The following is a 20,093-nucleotide window of genomic DNA, read 5'->3' on the forward strand; positions in this document are numbered from 1 at the left end:
CGTGGGAAAAATAAGGCAAAAATAAATGTATAATGCACTCTTCACACTGAAGCAGAGCGGGACACTGTACAAATAATGTAATTATATTTGCTGTCTTCATGAGCCAAAAAGTTTGCCAAGTACTGTACAATTGAAGTTGTGGTTTAAAACCAGGGACAGATTAATCATAAATGAATCTCAGAACTGAGATACTATGCCTTGGGTGCATCACAGCTAAAGTGTATAAAGTTACATGTCCTGAAATGCAGAGTAAGAATTGGAAGACTGACATTAGCAGAAAGGCGTACAAGTTCATTTACATATGAATGGCCAAGACCATGCCAAATTTTGCATGTAAATAGTGCAGTATTGTAATCAAAGCTTTAATTAACTGGAAGCCAGCATAAAACTATCAGCATTGGGGAAATAAACTCTGATCTTTTAGTCTGGATGAGAAACCTTGCTGCTGTATTTGCAACCTCCTGGAACTTGCACAGCACCTTATCAGACAGGCCTGCATTGTCACATAATCTGGTGGTGAAAAGGGCATCGTTGACCACCAAATCAGCATCAGTCTCAGACAATCAATGATGGCTACAGTCATCCTCTGTTCCCAAAGCGACACAAGAGAATTCAGTTGTATTGTGGGAAAAGTGAGCAGCAGGACAGCAATTTTTCCAATTTTTTCACCCATCCAGAGTTAGAATAGTAAGGATTAAAATAATGTGAGAGTTTTGGAAGGGATAGTCACCTTCATGCTTCAGGGCATAAGCCAACCTCTAAATGATGGGGAGATAGGAGGCAACTTTCCCTGTAGATGGAATATCACATAACTGTCTACTGCAGGATTTCTGGCATTTTCGTTTGAAGCATCTGGCCACTGTTGGAGGTATGATACTGGACTTGATGGCCCACTGGTTTGAGCCAGCCTGGCAATTCTCAGGTTCCCAAATTTTAATCTCTACTGAAGATGAAAAATTTTCATCAATAAAGGCCCTTAGCCATAAACTCAAATACCCAAAAGGTAAAAGGGCCACAAGGCAACACCTTCTCATTTGTTTTTAAAAAGTTGTGAGTCACTGAGTTTCTAAAACTTCTGTTGTATCAACTAATAGCATTAACTGGACAATATTGCTGGAGGAAATGATTCAATCCAGGCATCACAGGAGTAAAATGAGAACCATGATATCAGCATAAAATAACCCAGCATCGGGAAGCATGTAGGTGCTGATAACCATGGGCTTCAATTCTATACCAGAGCTGTGGGGATTTCTGTAGTACCTATCAAGAGTAAAATGGACACAGTCCTGAGGATGCTGAAGAAAGGAACCACATAGGGATCATTCCTGCACATAATGTTCCATAGTATTCAGTGCTACCAAAAGCTAAAGATTTACATTTTATCAGAATAGGTGAAGCAAGGTGGCCATCCTGCAAATGCTTCCTAATGAGCATAACACTTCTATTGGTAGTCCCATCTATCTCAGTACTACTACTTTAATAGTATAATAATTACTTTGCTTATCAGTAGTCCTCCAGGTGCATTACAGATGGGGAAACTGAGGTGAACTGACATGCCCAAGATCAGCCAGAAGGCCAGTGGCCAAGCTAGGAATAGGCTCCTGAGTCTAATACTCTGTTCATTAAGGAACACGGCCACCCTACAGGAGGAACACAAGTGGACTACTCACAATACTAAAGCTCTAAACTCCTCCTCTGCTCCAGTTAAAGTCAGAATGCTTGACATCAGCCTCTCTTCTGCTTCTAAGTCCAAGTTTTGCACTCTGTGGAGCTTCTTGTTTTAGGGCAAACGAGAGTATGTCAGAGTTTGTGAGAGTCTGATTACAGGAAACCAGGGGTCTCATATTTTGAGCCATTGCTCCTACTTTAGCAACAAAGAGAAGATAGGCATGAGTGGGCTTAGTTCCTGTGGTGGGGAGAGACTTTCCTTTGTCTGAACTTATCCACATCTTCAATTTAATAGAAAGTTTGAGGTTGGATTTAGGCTGATTCTTATTCTGGCTTTACCAGTTTGTTCATCAGTAGTAAAAAGATTTCTTAACAGTAACAGACATGTTTGTCCGGCCATTGATTTAAGTTTGGGGCATTCAGGGAGTTAGATTGTCTTTTATTGCATGTTTATACTGCACCCAGAACAATGAGGCCCAACGAGGCGGGGGTCACTGGCTGCTATTTTAATACAAATAAATTATAGTAAAATAATGATCATAACATAAGTAGTAACATTCGGTGTCCAGCTTGAGAGATATGTCAAAAGGCCATGATTTTGAGAAAAAATGGAGCCATCATCTTCTGTAAATCAGGCCCTTTTAAGATGTCTCAAGCTGGGCATTCAAAATCACTAGTTTCATTTGAAAGTCTTGACCAATAATAACAAAGACGTAAAATAATAGTAACGCAAACAGAATTATACAATAGCTGAAAAAATCCTCCCAAATACTTGGGCAGTATCCCACATTAAAATCCTTTAACAATGAAAAGCATTTGAACAAGAAATATGTATCGCTAAGTCAGATAAGAAATCAGGCTAATCCTTAACGAAATTATGCATAAGCTTGGCTGACTAAGAATGGCTAGAACAGAAGAGGCAAAAGAAAAACAAACCAAAATGAGATGTTGAAAGGTAGTGAAACTAGGTCACTGTCCTACATTACATGAAAGATGCATGCAGATCCATCACCCCAGCACTATTCTACGCCAGATGAACAAAGGAGATTGTCCACTAAAGTCGGAGTAATACATCTACATAAATTATAAGGCGAACTTTCAGCACAGCAGAAGTCCCAAGGTAATTAGAATTTACAACACTGAATAATATTTTAAACGACAGTACATTAGCCCACAAAGAAGCTTACGTTCACCATACCATTGCATCATCTTATCACTTCACATAGTCAGAGGCTATAAGACTGGGGGATGGAAGTGTATCTAGCAAAAGTGTTCGCACCATAGTAAAGGTAAAGTTTGAGGATTACTGGAAATGTGCATATTGTAATTACAGAGATAGAGCAATACAGCATGGAAGAAAAGGTGATTTATTCCCACTTAATTGCTAAATATAAAAATAATTGCAGTAGAGAACAGAGTCGGATTGCTACACATTAGGCTTGAGGACCTTTGTCTCTGCCAGTTAAGATGCCAATTTGTTTTCATGGATTTATCAGCTTGTGTATATCAGAGTTTGGCTGGTCTTGTTCCCGTTTCTCCTCTCTGGTATTTGAAGCTCCAATTCAATAAAGCATTTAAGCTCATGCTTAAGTCCCACAGAAGTTATTGGGACTTAAGCACATACATAAATGCTTTGCTGAATGAGGGCTTGTGGACGAATAAGCTTTTTTATACACACACACACACACACACACACACACACACACACACTCTCTCTCTCTCTCTCTCTCTCTCTCTCTCTTACTTACTTTAAGGCAAACTTTTAGCACAGCAGAAGTCCCTGGGTAATTAGAATTTAAAACACTGAATAAGATTTTAAACAAAGACAAATAGTGGTTTAAACCACATACACATACAGGTTTTATCATCCGTTTTGCCTCAGAATGATTTATTAAATGTGCTAGCAATAGCAGACTGGAAATGTTTTAGAGGTTGTTTCAGACAGAAGGCCTTTTTTGTGTTAGATTAAAAATAATTTACCTGGGCTTGTTTACATAATTCAGCCTCTGTTGTGGAAGACACTAATTTCAATGCTGGACATAAAAGCAATAATTTCAGTGGCTAGTTAAAAACCTATCCTGTAACAGTCTTTATGTAACAACAATTTAACCATTTCACATACCATTTAACATTTTCTACCAAAAGCCACTGGGAAAAGTGTGTTTGATTTCCTACTCACTAATTTCAGAAGACTGTAAGCGCTAGAGAGGGTATGTCTTCTTGTGGCTGCTGCCCCAAACCCACAATTTTGGGACCTGTCAAGGTATTATTCCCACTTTGAACTTTAGCGTCCTAAAAGTGGGGACCTGCATGTAGCCTTCTAAGCTTAATTCCTAGCTTAAATCTGATAGCGCTGCCACCAACCAGAAATTCCAGTGTCTGGTATACTCCCTGTCCCCCAAAACGTTCCCTGGGAAACCCAAGACCCAACCCCCTGGGGTCTTAAAACAAGGAGAAATAAACCATTCCCCCTCCTTTCCCCCTCCCAGACTTTCCCCTCCCTGGGTTACCTGAGACATTACTGTGAACGAAACTCCTTGGATCTAAAACCAGAGAGGAAATTAACCTTCCCCCCCCGACTTTTCCCCCCACCACTCCCTGGTGAGTTCAGACCCAATTCCCTTGGGTCTTAAACAAGGGGGAAAAAATCAATCAGGTTCTAAAAAAAGAAAGCTTTTAATTAAAGAAAGAAAAGTAAAAATTATCTCTGTAAAATCAAGATGGAAAATGTTTACAGGGTCTTCAGCTTATATAGACTAGAGAGACTCCCTTCCCCCTAGCCTAGGATACAAGTTACAGCAAACAGAGGTAACATATCCTTCTAGCAAAATACACATTTGCAAGTTAAGAAAACAAACATAAGCCTAATCTGCCTTTTTTAGCTAGTACTTACTATTTTGAACATGAGAGACTGTTTCAGACAGATTGGAGAAACATCTGGTTGCACGTCTGGCCCCTCTTAGCCCCAAGAGAAAACAAAGAACAAAACAAACAGCACAAACAAAGACTTCCCTCCACCAAGATTTGAAAGTATCTTGTCCCCCCATTGGTCCTCTGGTCAGGTGTCAGCCAGGTTCACTGAGCTTCTTAACCCTTTACAGGTAAAAGAGACATTAACCCTTAGCTATCTGTTTATGACAGGGCCAGTTATCTATACCACACAAGATGATGTCAGCTTTATCATGCACTGGAGAGCACCATGTGCGTGGGAGGATCAGATGATACTATGGAGCTCAGTCATTTGCCTGTCCCTGCCACTTTCTCATTTCTGTGATTTGATGCAAGTGGTGCACTCACAGAAAAGCTTCTACAGGGTCACGGACTGTCATAGACATTCCATGCCTACCTCTCCATACATATGTATAGATGAGACCTTCCAGAAGAGGAATCAACCTTAATTGTTTTAAATAAATATTAACATGAGTGTCAGGGTCTTGCTTACATTATTAATTAAAGACCAGATCTTGCTGTCTTAGGTGAGTAATCCCATTCATCTGAGAAGCGAGCTGGAGGTGGTCCTAACTGAACATTTACTTTCAGCGACTATGCTGGTAGCTCTACGGTACATTGAACTAGTAAGCTGATTTAACACAAATAATAATGAACTCCCTTGGGCTAGAATTTGCAAGTGCAGCATGATTTAGTGATTTAACCAGAACTGGAAGTCAGGGGATATGGGGCCACGTTCAGAGCCCCATATTTAAAGTGTGATTTTAAGGAGTTGCCTAAACTCTAACTCTAACTAGCTTAGTATATATTAAAGACAGTGGGTATGATCCACAGAGTTACTAGGGTGCCAAAGTCCTGTTTTCAGGGGCCTAAAGCTTGTTTTTAGGCACTGCTGCAATCCACAAAATTTCTGCACACCTGCTGCCTCACCCTATAGACCAGTGGTGGGCAACTTGCAGCGCACAGGCATCCTGCGGTAATCCACAGCTCCCAATGGCTGTGGTTTGCCATTCCCAGCCAATGGGAGCTGCGGGAAGTGGCGCAAGTTGCAGGGACATGCTGACCACTGCTTTCCTCAGCTCCCATTGGCCAGGAATGGTGAACCGCGCCCACTGGGAGCTGTGGGCGGCCATGCCTTTGGACAGTCAATGTAAACAAACTGTCTTGCAGCCTGCCAGCGGCTTACCCTATTGGGCTGCGTGCAGCCCGCGGGCCACAAGTTGCCCACCACTGCTATAGACAGTTAAACTTGATGCCTAAGTTTTTGCTTTTGGACATGTGCAGTTCAGCCTCACTTTACGCTCTTGGGCACCTATCTCCCCACATGAGCATGTGCACTGATGCCTCACACTATGCATCTGGACACCTATCTTCCACCTAAACCCCAGAGTGATTCAGAAACAGGGAAGGACAGGCATCTGCCTTCCCAAGCTGTGTGGCGGGAGCCTGATATGGATAAGGTTGTCAACTTTCTAAAATTGCAGAAAACCAAACACCCTTGCCCTGCTCCTTCCTCAGGGACCCCCCTCTTCTCTGAGGCCCTGCTCCCACTCACTCCATCCCCCCTCCCTTTGTCACTTGCCCTCCGTCACCCTCACTCACTTGCTCATTTTCAATGGGGTGGGGCAGGGGGTGGGGGTGTGGGAGGAGGTGAGGGCTCTGACTGGGGGTATGGGCTCCAGGGTGAGAAGAGAAATGAGGGATTCAGAGTGCAGGAGGGGGATCCAGGTGGGGGCAGGGGATTGGGGTGTGGCAGGGGGATGAGGGCTCCAGCTGGTGGTGCAGGCTCTGGCGTGGGCCTGGGGATGAAGGGTTTGAGGCACAGGAAAGGGTTCCAGGCTGGGGGATGAGGGGCATGGAGTGTGTGATGGAGTTCAGGGCTCAGGCACAGGAGGGAATTTAGGATATGGGGTCCAGGTGGTGCTAATTTCAGGCAGCCCTGGTATTTCCCGGTGACGGAGGAAGTCCTCGTGGCTCCAGGGAAACAGCGGCATGTCCCTCTGGCTCCTAAGTGGAGGGGTGGCCAGGGAGCTCTGCACGCCGCCCCTGCCTGCAGGTGCTGCCTCCATTGGCTGTGGTTCCTGGCCAATGGAAGCTGCAGAGTTGATGCTCAGGGTGGCGCCTGCAGGTTGGGGCAGTGCATGGAGTCTCCTGGCCACTACTCTGTGTAGGAGCTGGAGGGGCATGCTGGCTGCTTCTTGCGAGCCACATGGAGCGTGCCTGACCCGCTGTGGCCAACTGGACTTTTAACAGCCTGCTGATCTGTGCTGACCTATTTGACCAAGCATTCTGGTCGATAATCAGATGCCTGGCAACCCTAGATATGGATCAGAATTTTTCTATCTATAATGAGCTGTACCAAAACCCCAGCTTCAAACACTTCCAGATGTCGGGAGTGTCCAAAATTCACATGTGGATCCAAATTTTACATCTTGGGCCTATCTCTTCTTCCAACTCTGGACATGTTTGTTTTTCCAGCATTTGAGTCATCTACATCTACATCAATTCTACTCCACCATCTTCCCTAGCTTTAGCCCTTCCAGTTTCACATTTCTTTTAAAGTCATTCTCAATTTAGCCACATAAGATTGGAGTCTAAGAATGGACATGTACATTAAAGATAGCAAAATATTTTCTACTAACAAAACTAAATTATCCTGTTTCCACTTCAATTGACAATGGAACACAGAATCAGTTAGAAACTGGAAATATCTTTTCTAAAACCAGCAGATTCTTCATTTGTGCAATGTCTAATCACTGCAAATCTCAGCAAAAAATTGCACTGAAATGGTAGGTGGCTCCTAACTGTTACAAACTTTACAATGGTATTTATGTTTAAATACCATTTAGCAGCTGGTACAGGTCAGCCCATATCCTTCCCTTTGCTAGTGTAGAGTCTGAAACTGCCAAGAAAAGAATGCATGGTGCATTAAATAATGTTTAAATGTAGTAATTATTTTCTTGATTTCTTTTCCTTGGGTAATGAAAAGGATCACTTAAGTATCTCCATTTTTTTCTTACTTCCATCTGACAACATAAAACACTAATTAAAATATTTATACCATAAATTTACTTACAGGGATGACACATTTTGTACACAAAACAAGCAAAACATCTGACACATTGTATAGTGCCAGGTGCTGCTAAGAATGTGCAACACAGATTGTCATCTGAAGGCTTAACACCTCTCCCCAAAACTTGCAGCAATGTTTCATTATCAATTTTATTTCCTACCATACACCAAATGTACAGCACAGAACACAGTTTTGTTGCTTTGATGTAAGAAATATTAATTGTATGAAGAAACAGTATACAAACTACTTCAAATTAAAAAATGCATACATCATTGCTTTTTACAAAAGGTCTAATTTACAGTATAGCTCATCAATGCAGTTTAACACACAGAAGAAAAAAAAAGAAAAAAGAAAAAAAATCAGTGTACATTACAAAACACATCAAGTACAAAGGAAGCAAATAAATACGAACATACTTCATAAAACATCCTGAGCAAACAATCCAAACACAGACAAATTAACCTGAAGCCATCGTAAATCATAGTAATAAATATATAGGTTGGCAAGAGATTTTTTTAAAAGGTAAATTAAATAAAATATATAACAAATTTGTTAAAATATGTAGTTAATTACATTTTAGTCTTTGTAATGAGTGAACTTATTTCGTATGCATTTAACAAGTATAGCAAATGTCTGTTTTTAGCAAGTACAATAACTTTAATAGCAAATTTTTGTTTGGTGTCCTTCTATTTATATTAGACAGCACATATGGTAGCTTTTGAAAAATTGATTTAAAAATAAACACAGCTTCTAAGAACATACATCTTCTTCCGTCTAAGATTAGAGGGTTAAACCAACCCTCAAATGAAAAGCAAGCCCCACCTAATGCAGAACAGTGACCACAGTGCATGAGTTGAATCACCTTTGAATATTACATTTTGTGCAGGAATAGTAATAATATATTTGTTTATGTCAAGCCTATGAATGCCATCATATTCAGTCTAAATATAAATGAGGCTAATAAAAATAAACACTTTCATTGTAGCACAGAAAAATTAAACACACGCTAGAGTCATGTATACATTTACACTGAGGCACATATGCACATGAGGGGTGTGTGCATACAAAAAAGGCAGTTTAGCTGGTTGTTTACACCTTTTCTTTTAAAAAAAATAAATATAAAAAAAACTTTTGAAATAGTGCTTAATTACTTACAATCCCTGAAATAGACATTGCCTCTGTTATAGCAACTACTAACCTTTGATGGATTCAGAAATTCAAAACCCAGGCTAACTGAATACAGATGCACAGCCAAGTACCTTTGTACATGTGTGCGTCTGTGTGTGTCCGTATGTACTGTAGCAGTTGGCACCCTACCAAAAGACTGGTAACTGATTCAATACCAACATTGTCTTTGTGTATAAGGAGGGGTTAAAACCAACCAGTGCATTGCTACAGTTCAGATTAAGAGAAAACCAATTACAGTGAGACTGGAGTATTATTTTTCTCCAGGTTGCTGCCTTCTAAGCTTCTCTCAGTTCCAACTGGTATGATAAATGCCATTTCAGGGGAGATTTGTTGGATTAACTGGTATGTACAAAATCTTCAGTTTGGATGCTTTTGTATTTTGCAAATACAAATGCATATTCATATTGGTCACTTGTCTAATGTAACAACATATTGTACTAAAAAAGTACCAGTTGCATCAAATCATTTCTCTTGTTTAGGGATGATTAGTTTTTCTCTCTGAACTAACTTGGGAAAAAAACTGCATTGTTAAAATAATTCTGAAGTTCTTCTGAAACATTTTAAATAATTGTTTGCGTAGGCTAAAACACACAGCCAAGTCAAATGCTTTGCTGATTGCTATATTTCATTATTGCTAACAATTCTTCAACACACTGTGTTCCAGCAAACTGTGCTTTTTAGAGCGCAGGTTCCCCACTAGTGGGAGCCATTTATCTTTTCATTCCTTGCTTCCTCACATCTTACGTTACTGCAAACCCATTTCCGATACAAAGCCATTATAAAAAAGCAGTATGTGATGAAAATAAAACTAGAACAACAGTTCGGTCATTTGTTACTTTCATAGTATTTTTTTTCTTCCTGTACAAACCCAGCAAGATATTTAATTTACAGTATAACTTTCAGTCTATTTAAAATCCCACTGGCAAATAAATTAATAAACACATTTGTAAAAATATGGCAGGCCGCAAAAATGCTGTTAAAAGATAAAAAAAACACAACTGTTTGATTAGAAATAAATAAAAATATAAAAAATAGTTGCACACACTTTTTACATTCACTTTACAAAAACTGAGTGCAAAAGAAGGAAAAAAAGGAATTGTACTGAAATAAATACAATATATTAATTGAGTGCATTGCTGTTAATACAAATAGTCTGTTGTGTTTTCCTTCCTTTTTATGTCAGCTGGGAAAATTAGTGCAATGTTGCAATTGTAAATGCAGCACGGCAACCTACACGCCTTAGCAGTACATGAAATCCTAACAGATCCATCTGGAGTTTACTGCTGTTAAGTAATTTCTGTTGCCCAGCAGCCTTCACATCCTACACATGGATGCCCTTCACTGCCTGTTTGATACTTTCCAGCAGAGCTTTGCATTCCGGGGAATAGTCCCGTTCCAGATTGCTGTACATGTCTGTGAGTCTATTTACATATGCTTCGAAGTTCTGCTCACTGATTGGCCCCTAAATGAAAACAAAACATATTATACCAATTCCAGGAGCCAAAATTAAGGCCTCCGCCCCCCAAAAAGAATGTTAACAGACAACATGCAAAGTGACAATATGTCGGTCCTGTCAGAAAGCGACTGGGGAGAGCTGAGGTCAGATGCATGGCAGGCATCCAAGTTACTGATGGGTTTGTTGGAGGTGAAGGGAGTTTAATTTGTTGTGGGAACTACATGCTCACCCTCTAAGAAGGGAGTATGAGGCATTTGTCTTAGGTGTGCCCTGCTCTTTAATTCTGGCCAAATTCTGTGTGCCTTACTCAAGCATGTACTGCCTCGGAGCACAGTGGGACTGTGTGTAAATAAAGAGAGGAGGATTTGGATCTTAATGGGCATACACTGTTCTTAGCATCAGAGGCAGTTACAGAACAAAGTACGACAGTGGTGGGTGGGGATGAAATGGGGTAAAACCTTCTAAGCAAAATGGACAATCTGGGTTTTAGAACAAAATGGGGAGCGTCTGGGTGCGGAGAGCGCAAAGGAAGACAGGTAGAAAGAGAATGCACATGCATACTGAGCCAAATCCTTAATGCCCTGGTTCAGCAAGTACTTAACCAGGTGCCTAACATGAACCAAGTGAGTGGGTTCCACTTACTTCAGTAGGAGTATTAAGCACTTCCTGAAACAGGGCCTCAAACCAAGCTTTTATTATCTTCAGTGAAGGGAGTTGGCCAACTCCCAGGCAAATTACAGGGCAGAATCAGTAAACTCCTCACATGTTTGCAACATTATGACTCTACAGTAAAATGAATATAGGACTCGATGAGTGCTGTCAGAGATCCAATTGAATAAGACTCTAGACCCTCATCTTAACTGTAGCAGGAGCTGAGAGTGCTCCTCACCTTACAGGAGACACTCATTGCTTCACAGGACCCAGATGAAGGCCTACTCTATCCTAGACTATGTTGTGATTCTTTTCCGGTACTGGTGCAGTAGTATTGGTGCTAAGAGCTAATTTAGCTGGAATTCAGACATACACAACATTGCATCATGAAAATCTACTGAGAGAAGATTATCATGAAATGGTGCTGTCCATGCTGTTGGATGGTTCCATTGTCATGAAGTGTGAAGATGTCTGAGCCCTGTCTACAATAGGAGTTATACCACTGCTTTCGTCATGGTGGGAAAATGAATACAAAATTTTCTAGTGTAGATCAAAACCCACAACCAGATTCTTGGAGCTGGCTGTGCTGCACTTGGTGATGGACATGGTTGGGAGGATGGGGAAAGGTAGATTTTTGCTTCCCTGATCCTCAGCCTGACCAAGACTGAACCAGCACCTGGCATAGCTTAGAGCAACCTATAGGCTGCTGTAAACTAGGGCAGTCCCTTAGGGATCCTCCTATGAGTCTGGGATTCCTGAAGTGCAGTAAACAGGGATCTCATGGAACACTCTTTATGTCTGGGGTCCAGAACACAGAGCCATCAAAAGATTCTTCCCTACATCAGGGAAAAATTAGAACGTGAAAATCAAACTCATTGCACATAAGATACTGAAAGGACATCAGAGTATCAACTACAGTTACTTCCAACCTGAATTACCCAGAAATGCAAGGTTCCATCCTTAAGGGTACCCATATTGCATTACCAATTCCAGAGACATGCAGTATAGTTTGACTTTAAATAAACTAATGTTTTACAAGGAATGGGATTCTATTCCTGGAGGGTGAAGCATGGGCAGTATGTGAATATGGCTCCTCCCACTTGGCCTTTGGCATGGTTCTGTTTTGAATGAGACTACACACCAGCCACCCTGAATCTTATATAGAGGGGCCTTAGGAAAGTGATGCAAAGATTTATTCTTGCATGGATGAAGATTGCCCCATGTTACTGCAGTGCCTTGAAGTCCAGGACACTTTCCCACATCTGAGGACTTAGCTTAACCCTGGATGGGACAGGGACACTCCTTCAGGTTGGGACTAGCGTAAAATACTTGCCTTGCATCAAATATTTGCTTTGCATCCTCTTATACCAGGTCAGAGTTTGGGCTCCACTACCTCTCAATATTTAAAACATTGGAGGTAGTAATATTCCAAACTTTATGCATGTACTGCATCATGCTCGTGTAGAGGGAGAGTAATGAAGTGTGGGGAAATTGATTAAACCCTGGAAGGCAGTCCCATGTGAGCTGGAAGGGAACCCACATCAGTGATGCACTGAGTGACCATTCTGGCCAAACATGTAGACACATGGGGCCACGTCTACACTAAGCGATAATATCGAATTAGCTAAAATCGGTTTCATAAAACTGATATTATAAATTCGATTTCATGCAGCCACACTAGGCACAGTAATTCGGCGTTGTGCGTCCTTGGTCTGAGGCTAGCGTCGATTTCTGAAGCGTTGCATTGTGGGTAGCTATTCCGTAGCTATCCCATAGTTCCCGCAGTCTCCCCCGCCCCTTGGAATTCTGGGTTGAATCATTGTCGCGGGTGGTTCTGTAATGTCGTCAGTCATTCCTTCCTTCACGAAAACAACAGCTGACAATCTTTCGCGCCGTTTTCCCTGGATTGCACCCTGAGAGGCCGTACACGGCAACCAAGGAGCCCGTTCAGTTTTTTTTTTACCGGCACAGTATGTGTACTGGATGCCGCGGACAGAGGCAAATATCAGTGCTACCACAGAGCATTCATGTGCTTTTTTGCATGTAGCAGAGATGGTTACATTTGTTCTGTACCATCTACTGCGCGGAGTAATGGCATGAGAATGACGGTTATCTCCCCTCTGTACTTTGCTGCTATCATGAGTGTCCTGGCTGAGATCGCGGGGCGTCAAAAGCAAAACTGGGAATGATCCTGAGTCAATTCCTCCTTTATGTTTCTAAAATAGAGTCAGTCCGCTAGAAGGACAGTGTACTAGAGGACATGTAATAGAGCAGCTGCTCCGTGTGTATTCACAGGGGTGCCCCTGCAACAACCCATCTGTTGCTCTCCTCTCCCGCCAACTCTGGGCTACACCGTGGCAGTGTCCCCCCCCCCATTGTGTCATGAAGTTATAAAGAATGCAGGAATAGAAACAGAGACTGTAGTGCGATAAAATGAGGGGAGGCAGCCTCCCGGGGCTATGAAGTCCAGGCAGGACAATTAAGCGGTGCGGGGGAGAGGAGCAAGCATGCTGCGCTATGACAGTCCAGCAGTACAGAATTATTTCTATACTACACAGGAAAAGGGAGGGGGCTGATTGAGCTAAGCCCCCAGTTTGCTAATGATAAGACGGCTTTACTAGCCGTTCTGTCTATCTACTGGGAGTGGACCAGAATCATTCTGTTTTTAACCAGGCGCCCCATATTCAGTTAAAAAGCATTGGAGCACATCAGGGTTCATGAGGGCAGTACATCCCTCTTGCACTGTCTGCCAAGAGAGGGAGAGGAGCAAATACTGCTCTTCACTGCTTGCAGCATCGCGTCTACCAGCAGCATCAGTAACATAGGTGACATTGAAAGAAGCAAGAAAATGATTTTTTTCCCTTTTCTTTCACGTGAGGGGGGGGCGCGGGGGGGAGAACTGAGGAGCTATTCCTGAACCAACAGCAGACATGTGTTTGGAACTACAGACATTGGGAGCTCAGCCAAGAATGCAAATCTTTTCAGAGACTGCTGGGGGAACTGTGGGATAGCTGGGAAGTCCTCAGGCCCCTCCCTCCATGGAGCGTCCAACTTTGAGTTCTGGCTTCCCGTTACGCTTGTCACGCAGCACTGTGTAGCCTGGAGATTTTTTTCGAACGCATTTGGCATTTCCAATGTTCTGTAACGGAGCTTTGATAGAAACAGATTTGTCTCCCATACGCTCAGATCCAGTATCAGTCCCGTACGGTCCAGCTGGAAGCTTTTTTGGATTTGAGACTGCATACGCAACCGCGTGCGATCAGCGCTCCTATCGCGCGCAACAGGAAATGTAATTCAAAAGTCCGAGCTTTTCCGTTTAACCTGCCCGCTGCATCCGAGTTCAGATTGCTGTCCAGAGCGGTCAGTGGTGCACTGTGGGATACCACCCAGAGGCCAATAACGTCGATTTCCGTCCACACTAACTCTAATCCGATATGTTTATATCGATTTTAGCGCTACTCCTCTCGTCTGGGAGGAGTACAGAAATTGATATAAAGTGCTCTTTATATCAATATAAAGAGCGTTGTAGTGTGGACGGGTACAGCGTTAAATTGATTTAACGCTGTTTAAATTGATTTAAACGCATAGTGTAGACCAGGCCACATGCTCTCAAAGAAGAGGCAAAGCTTTTAGCTGCAGACTTACCATTTGTGGAAGCTGAATGTCGGCAAGGCTGGTGATAAGGGCTTGGCTTAGGCCAGCTAATTCCTTCAGCAGGCTCTCATTGTTCTGCTCTATAAGTTTGTTCTCTTCTTCTATTGTTTTCAGATTGCTCTCCATAGATGTGATCTAAAATCACACACACAACAAGACCCTTGGCAACATTATGATTGAGTTTGAACCCGAAATGAAAGGTTTCCCTTGGAAGAGGGAGCACAAGACTGTGAAAGCTATTAATTGAGATCCGAACCTAAGTTATGTTTTTATAAGAGTCGTGCATAACACGGCCACAAGATACTCATAATAGGAGATAAGTCACATTAATTCTGAACCAGTGAACTCTGCTGTTGTTTTGCAAGGAAAACTTATTTAAATGAAGCTGTAGACAGTGGCCCTGCTGAGTGAGGCGTGTATTGTGTTGGGAAGATGAGTTCCGAAATGGATTAGAGACCCCAGAGAGCCTCAAGCTGCCAGGGAGGTGGAAGGGTCATTGTGTAGTTGGGAATGGCGAGTGTGGCCTCAGGGTTGGGGGAAGGAAGAAGAAAGCTGATGTTTACATTGCTCTTCTGTTCTCACAGCATCCCTGCTGACTGACTATAATAGCTGCAACACTGGTATTAGCTCTTGTGCTACTTTTCTGCCCCCTCTCCTCCACCCCCCCGGTGGAGGTTAGAGTTCTGAACTGACTGGGATTAGAAATAGGGCAGAGAGTGGAGACAATAAGAAATGAAATATACCGGGGAGGAAATTGAGAAGTTGTGTATGGAACAAATATGATTGTGCAGTCGATCTCTGGACAGAGAGATGAAAATATAATTTTTGAAGAAGCAACACTGAGGTTAGCAAAATGACATCCTTTTCTGCAGAATAACTAACAAGAATGAGAGAGCTTGGGATGTACACATTTGTGAAATTTCGCATGGAAAAAAACGTGCTGAAAAGCTGAAGCTAGAGATGCTGGGTCCTGATTCTCCACAGCCCAATATCTTGTATAGTAATTTATATCTGTGCAAAGTGGGGGAAAGTGCTACCACCAGTGAGACTGCAGAATTCTGAATTGGTACCATTACCACAACTGCAAATGATCGCTTAAGGCAGGGGTGGGCAAACTACAACCCGAGGGACACATCCAGCCCTCCAGACATTTTAATCTGGCCTTTGAGCTCCCGTTGGGGAGAGGAGAGGGGGCTTGCCCTGTTCCATGCAGTTTCTGGAAGCAGTGGCATGTCCCACCTCCAACTCCAATGCATAAGGGCAACCAAGGGGCTCCACACGCTGCCCCTGCCCCAAGTGCTTCCCCCACAGCTCCCATTGGCTGGGAACCATGGACAGTGGGAGCTGCAGGGGCGGTGCCTGTGGACAGGACAGTGTGCAGAACATCTGGCCGTGCCACCACATAGAAGCCAGAGGGTGAACATGCCACTGCTTTTGGGAGCTGCTTTAGGTAAGCGCCACCTGGAGCCTGCACCCCGATCCCCTCTCGCACCCCAACCCCCTGCCCCAGTCCTGATCACCTCGACTCGCCGAACCCTCGATCCAGCCAAGACCCTCTTGCACCCCCAACCCCTGCATCCCAGCCCCACCAGAGACGCGACACCTCCAGCCAGAGCCCTCACTCCCACACCCAACCCTCCCCAGCCTGGAGCCCATCCTCATATCCACTTCTCATTTTGGCCGCCCCCACGCTCGCACCCCCAGTGGGAGCCCAATTTTGTGAGCATTCATGGACTGCCATAACAATTTCCATACCAGATGTGGCCCTTGGGCCAAAAAGTTTGCCCACCCCTGGCCTAAGGAGTAAAGCAATGAAGAATCAGGCCCATTTGTATCTAAATGCACACACTATTCATAAGAGGGTTTCATGAATTCTGCACACTGTATTCATTTTTGCTGCTGGAATCTCTCTCTGATGATGGCCAGATTAACTCCTTGAGTTGTGATGGCATAAATTCAAAGATTCAGATTCAGGGGCCAGAAGGCATTATGATTATCTAGCCTGCCATTCTATATAACACAGGTCAGTGAATTTCCCTAAATGATTCCTGTTTGAACCGAAGTATATCTTTAGGAAAACTTCCAACCTTGATTTAAAAATTGTCACAACCCAAGTTGCAGACTCCTCCTAGTCTGCCTGGATTGAGGAAGCAGCAGCATAAACCACCACAATCCCTGCTCGAGTTTCTTAATACAATCGCAACTGTTGGCCAGGCCAGTTTAAGAAGTGATGGGGCAAAGACAAGCAGCGGATGTGCGAATTCAGCAAGTCTCTATTTCAGGCTGTAATGCAGGTGATTCACTAATAATAAATACCACACAATTGTAATTTGAGGCCACTATAAACTATTTTGAACTTGTTTGGGATGAAATTGGATTCAATCTTATTTTTCAGATCTGTTACCCTTCAGGAAGTTTCACCTAGAATCCTAATGCTCCTAACATTCTGAGGCAAGTTTCTGTTCTCACTTTCACCTAGTTCACCAGGTGAAATAGAAGTGAGTATATATGTCACCCTGTGTATTTACATACTCAGCTCAGCCTGAACTGTGGACCTGCAACCAGCACCTTTCCCCATAAACTCACATATAATAAAAAAATTTAAAAATATCAAGAGATCTGTGCCTTTGCAATAGCTCCTACCCTACCTAATGCACTGCACAGGTTAGCAAATGCAGCCACTCTCTGCTATCTACTGTGCAGAGGCAAAATTCAGACTATTTAAATTAAAATATTCATTAGCTGAATATGGTGAACAGAACTAGGGAAAACTGTAAATATTAATAATAATAATAATAATAATAATAAAAGATCTACTTTCAGTAGTAGTTAGAGTGTGTTAATAAGTCACAGTCTTGTGATCTAATGGCTTCATTATATTATATTATTATGAAGCCTCCGCACATGGGTTCTTAATATGCCCACAGGATATCATATGCAGGTGTGTGATTAACAAAAGAAAGTGCACATTTTATACAGGAAATATGATTTCCTTGTTTGTTAAGGTTAGTTCCTCAAATGCTTAGTTCCTTTTCTTCACCCTGCAAGTCTTTTATACTAATATGCAGGCGTTCACTGTTAAATGGAAAAGCTTGTGAAAAATTGTTTAAAGCCACCATGCTTTAAAGGATACATAAGCTTAAAAATAACATTACATATGTACATTAGAACTGACTGAATTGTTTGCTTTGTTGTTATACCTGGGTTTGAAGTTTCATCATGTCAGCTTCAATTTTAAGATTGGATTCATTCAGTTCTTTTATTTCCTCATCCAAGTGTCTGATTTCCTCATCACTCTCGATACCTGCAAAAAGGTGAATGGACCAAAGACAAGTTTAAATGTGAACATGTGAAAAGAAGTAATATTCTGTGGGTACCTGTGCACTGAACTGTGTAGCACGAAAAAACAGGCTTTCAGATTAAACTGGGGATCTTTAAATGGGTTTTTACTGATGATGTTTGTCAAAACTGCACCCTGTGTTGAAGTGCCTTTGAAAGCAGGAAGAGAGATCAAGGGTCAAAGGGTAATTCGAGTTTCATTGACCTACTGTATTTTCCTGTCAGAGTGGGTCTCCCCACTGTTCAGTAAAACAATCAACCACAGCAGGGAGAGAGATGTGAGAGGGAAAGAGGATCTGTGGGCACTGAGAGAGGAAAATCCAAAACACAACCTTAAAAAAAATAATACAGGGTATGTTGTGGTTTTGGTAGAGATTTTTAGATGTAGCAGAAAAGTAAGAGCAGTCCCTCTTTCCTTCCCACTCCAAGGGGGGCGGGGTCAGATCCTCACAACTCCATTGGCTTCACTAGAGCTGTGACTATTGGCACTAGCTTAAGATCTGCCCTGGTCCTGCAAGAAGCTCTGTATGGGCTGACTGATAAGAGAAGGATCAGGGCTTTAGTTTGCTGTGATACATAGTGTGGTTTAAAGTACTGTGAGAGGGAAATCGTAGAGAGGCCAAAAGAGGCAAAAGGCAACATGGAGAAAAAGCAGCACTCATTATTCACGCCTATCAGCTGAAAAAGAACAACCCACCAAAACCTCAATGAAAGCCTGAACCTGAGGTGTACTGAGCATCCATCACTCCCACTGATGAACATTTTCCCCTCACTCAGTATCACTCTGGGTCTAATTCTGCTTGAAGAGTAATTATTTTTATTTCCGTAGCACCTACAGACCGCTAAGCTCAACATCCCATTGTGCTGGGCATATTACAAGCACACAGTAAGAGACAGTTCCTGTCCTGAAGACCTTATAGTTTAAATAGACAATATGGACAAAGGGTAGAGAATACCACCAAAGTCTCCTGAATCCTGTCCCTGAGCCCTACCCACTGGAAACAGAATCAAGTTCCCTATAACTATTTGACAGACGTTCCATTCTATTTAACGGGAGAATTGTCAAAGTATTGCACAGAGACTGAGCAATATAATGTGAAGTTAATGGGAATGAGGTAGATAAACTCTGTTTTTTACATGTATCCCTCTGGGGGTTTGTAAATCTTTATTTAACTGAGGTAACTCCTGCTGGTTTATGAATAACACAGGAAAAAAACAAATCTGAATCAGACTTAGTTGTGTAGTTGTGTACCGCATATGTTATAGTCCATGGATGTAAATGAAATGTGAATGACATGTAACTTCCATGAAGAAATTTTGTTATTGTTTTTAAAGAAAGAGAACTTAAAGGCATTTATACCCATTTTCAGACCCCTTTACATGGTCAGCGTAGTGTAAAGAGGCAATGGGTAAATGAGAATCAGGTCCCTAGCAGCTGTATAAATGTTACCATCATTTGCATGTCTCCTTACCCCCACTTGCTTTAAGCTTGATAGTCATTAGTTCTTCTGAGATTTTGCCCTTTTTTATGGCTTGTGCATTCAGAGGACACCCTGACAAGCTAGAAAAGACAGAAAAAATGCTGTGACCCATGTGAAAATGGAAGCAATCCTTTCATAGCAATATTACAGTGCTCGTGTTCAGACCTCTATTCCTAAGGTCATGTCAGCAGCTCCATTATAACCTTGTTACAGGGAATAAAATAATTCACAAAGAGCAATTTTCGCTGTAAAAAAGAATTCTGGCTTGAAAATTGGCACCGAAGTCTCAGCCTCGAAGCAAACTATTTTTACAGACATTTCAAACAAATGAAAATAGCAGTGGGAGCTACTCTAAGGTTATGTGAATGTGATATTTACAGAAATCTTGAGGTCATATTGTCCCATCAATTTTTAAACAAAACTTTCCACTGTGTTTATTGAGGAATTATGCTTCAGAAAAAAAGGGGGCAGTAGCATCCCTTTAAATGCTGACTTTACCAACTTTAAAAAAAAAACTGACATGGAGATTTTCACTGTGCCTAACTATAGTATCATTTTGATGATGCATAATATGACCAATATGATGATACTTCTGGATTTATACTATAGGCTACAATAGCTTTTTTAAAATATT

General features: G+C 42.1%; 1 protein-coding gene across 2 annotated transcripts in view; it reads right to left on the minus strand.

Moving 5' to 3' along the window:
- Positions 1–7,825: 7,825 nt before the first annotated feature.
- Positions 7,826–20,093, minus strand: part of ST18 (ST18 C2H2C-type zinc finger transcription factor) — a 98,589-nt gene continuing 86,321 nt past the window's right edge. For both annotated transcript variants that reach the window (XM_075063015.1, XM_075063016.1), the window contains 4 exons: positions 19,451–19,539; positions 17,840–17,943; positions 14,631–14,774; positions 7,826–10,340 (listed from right to left, as the gene is read on the minus strand). In XM_075063015.1, the coding sequence (XP_074919116.1) occupies positions 10,200–10,340; positions 14,631–14,774; positions 17,840–17,943; positions 19,451–19,539 (478 nt within the window). In that variant the 3' untranslated portion in view covers positions 7,826–10,199. The remainder of the gene's footprint in view (positions 10,341–14,630; positions 14,775–17,839; positions 17,944–19,450; positions 19,540–20,093) is intronic.

This window comes from Chelonoidis abingdonii, chromosome 2 (genome assembly GCF_003597395.2).
Source record: "Chelonoidis abingdonii isolate Lonesome George chromosome 2, CheloAbing_2.0, whole genome shotgun sequence".
NCBI classification, from domain to species: Eukaryota; Metazoa; Chordata; order Testudines; family Testudinidae; genus Chelonoidis; species Chelonoidis abingdonii.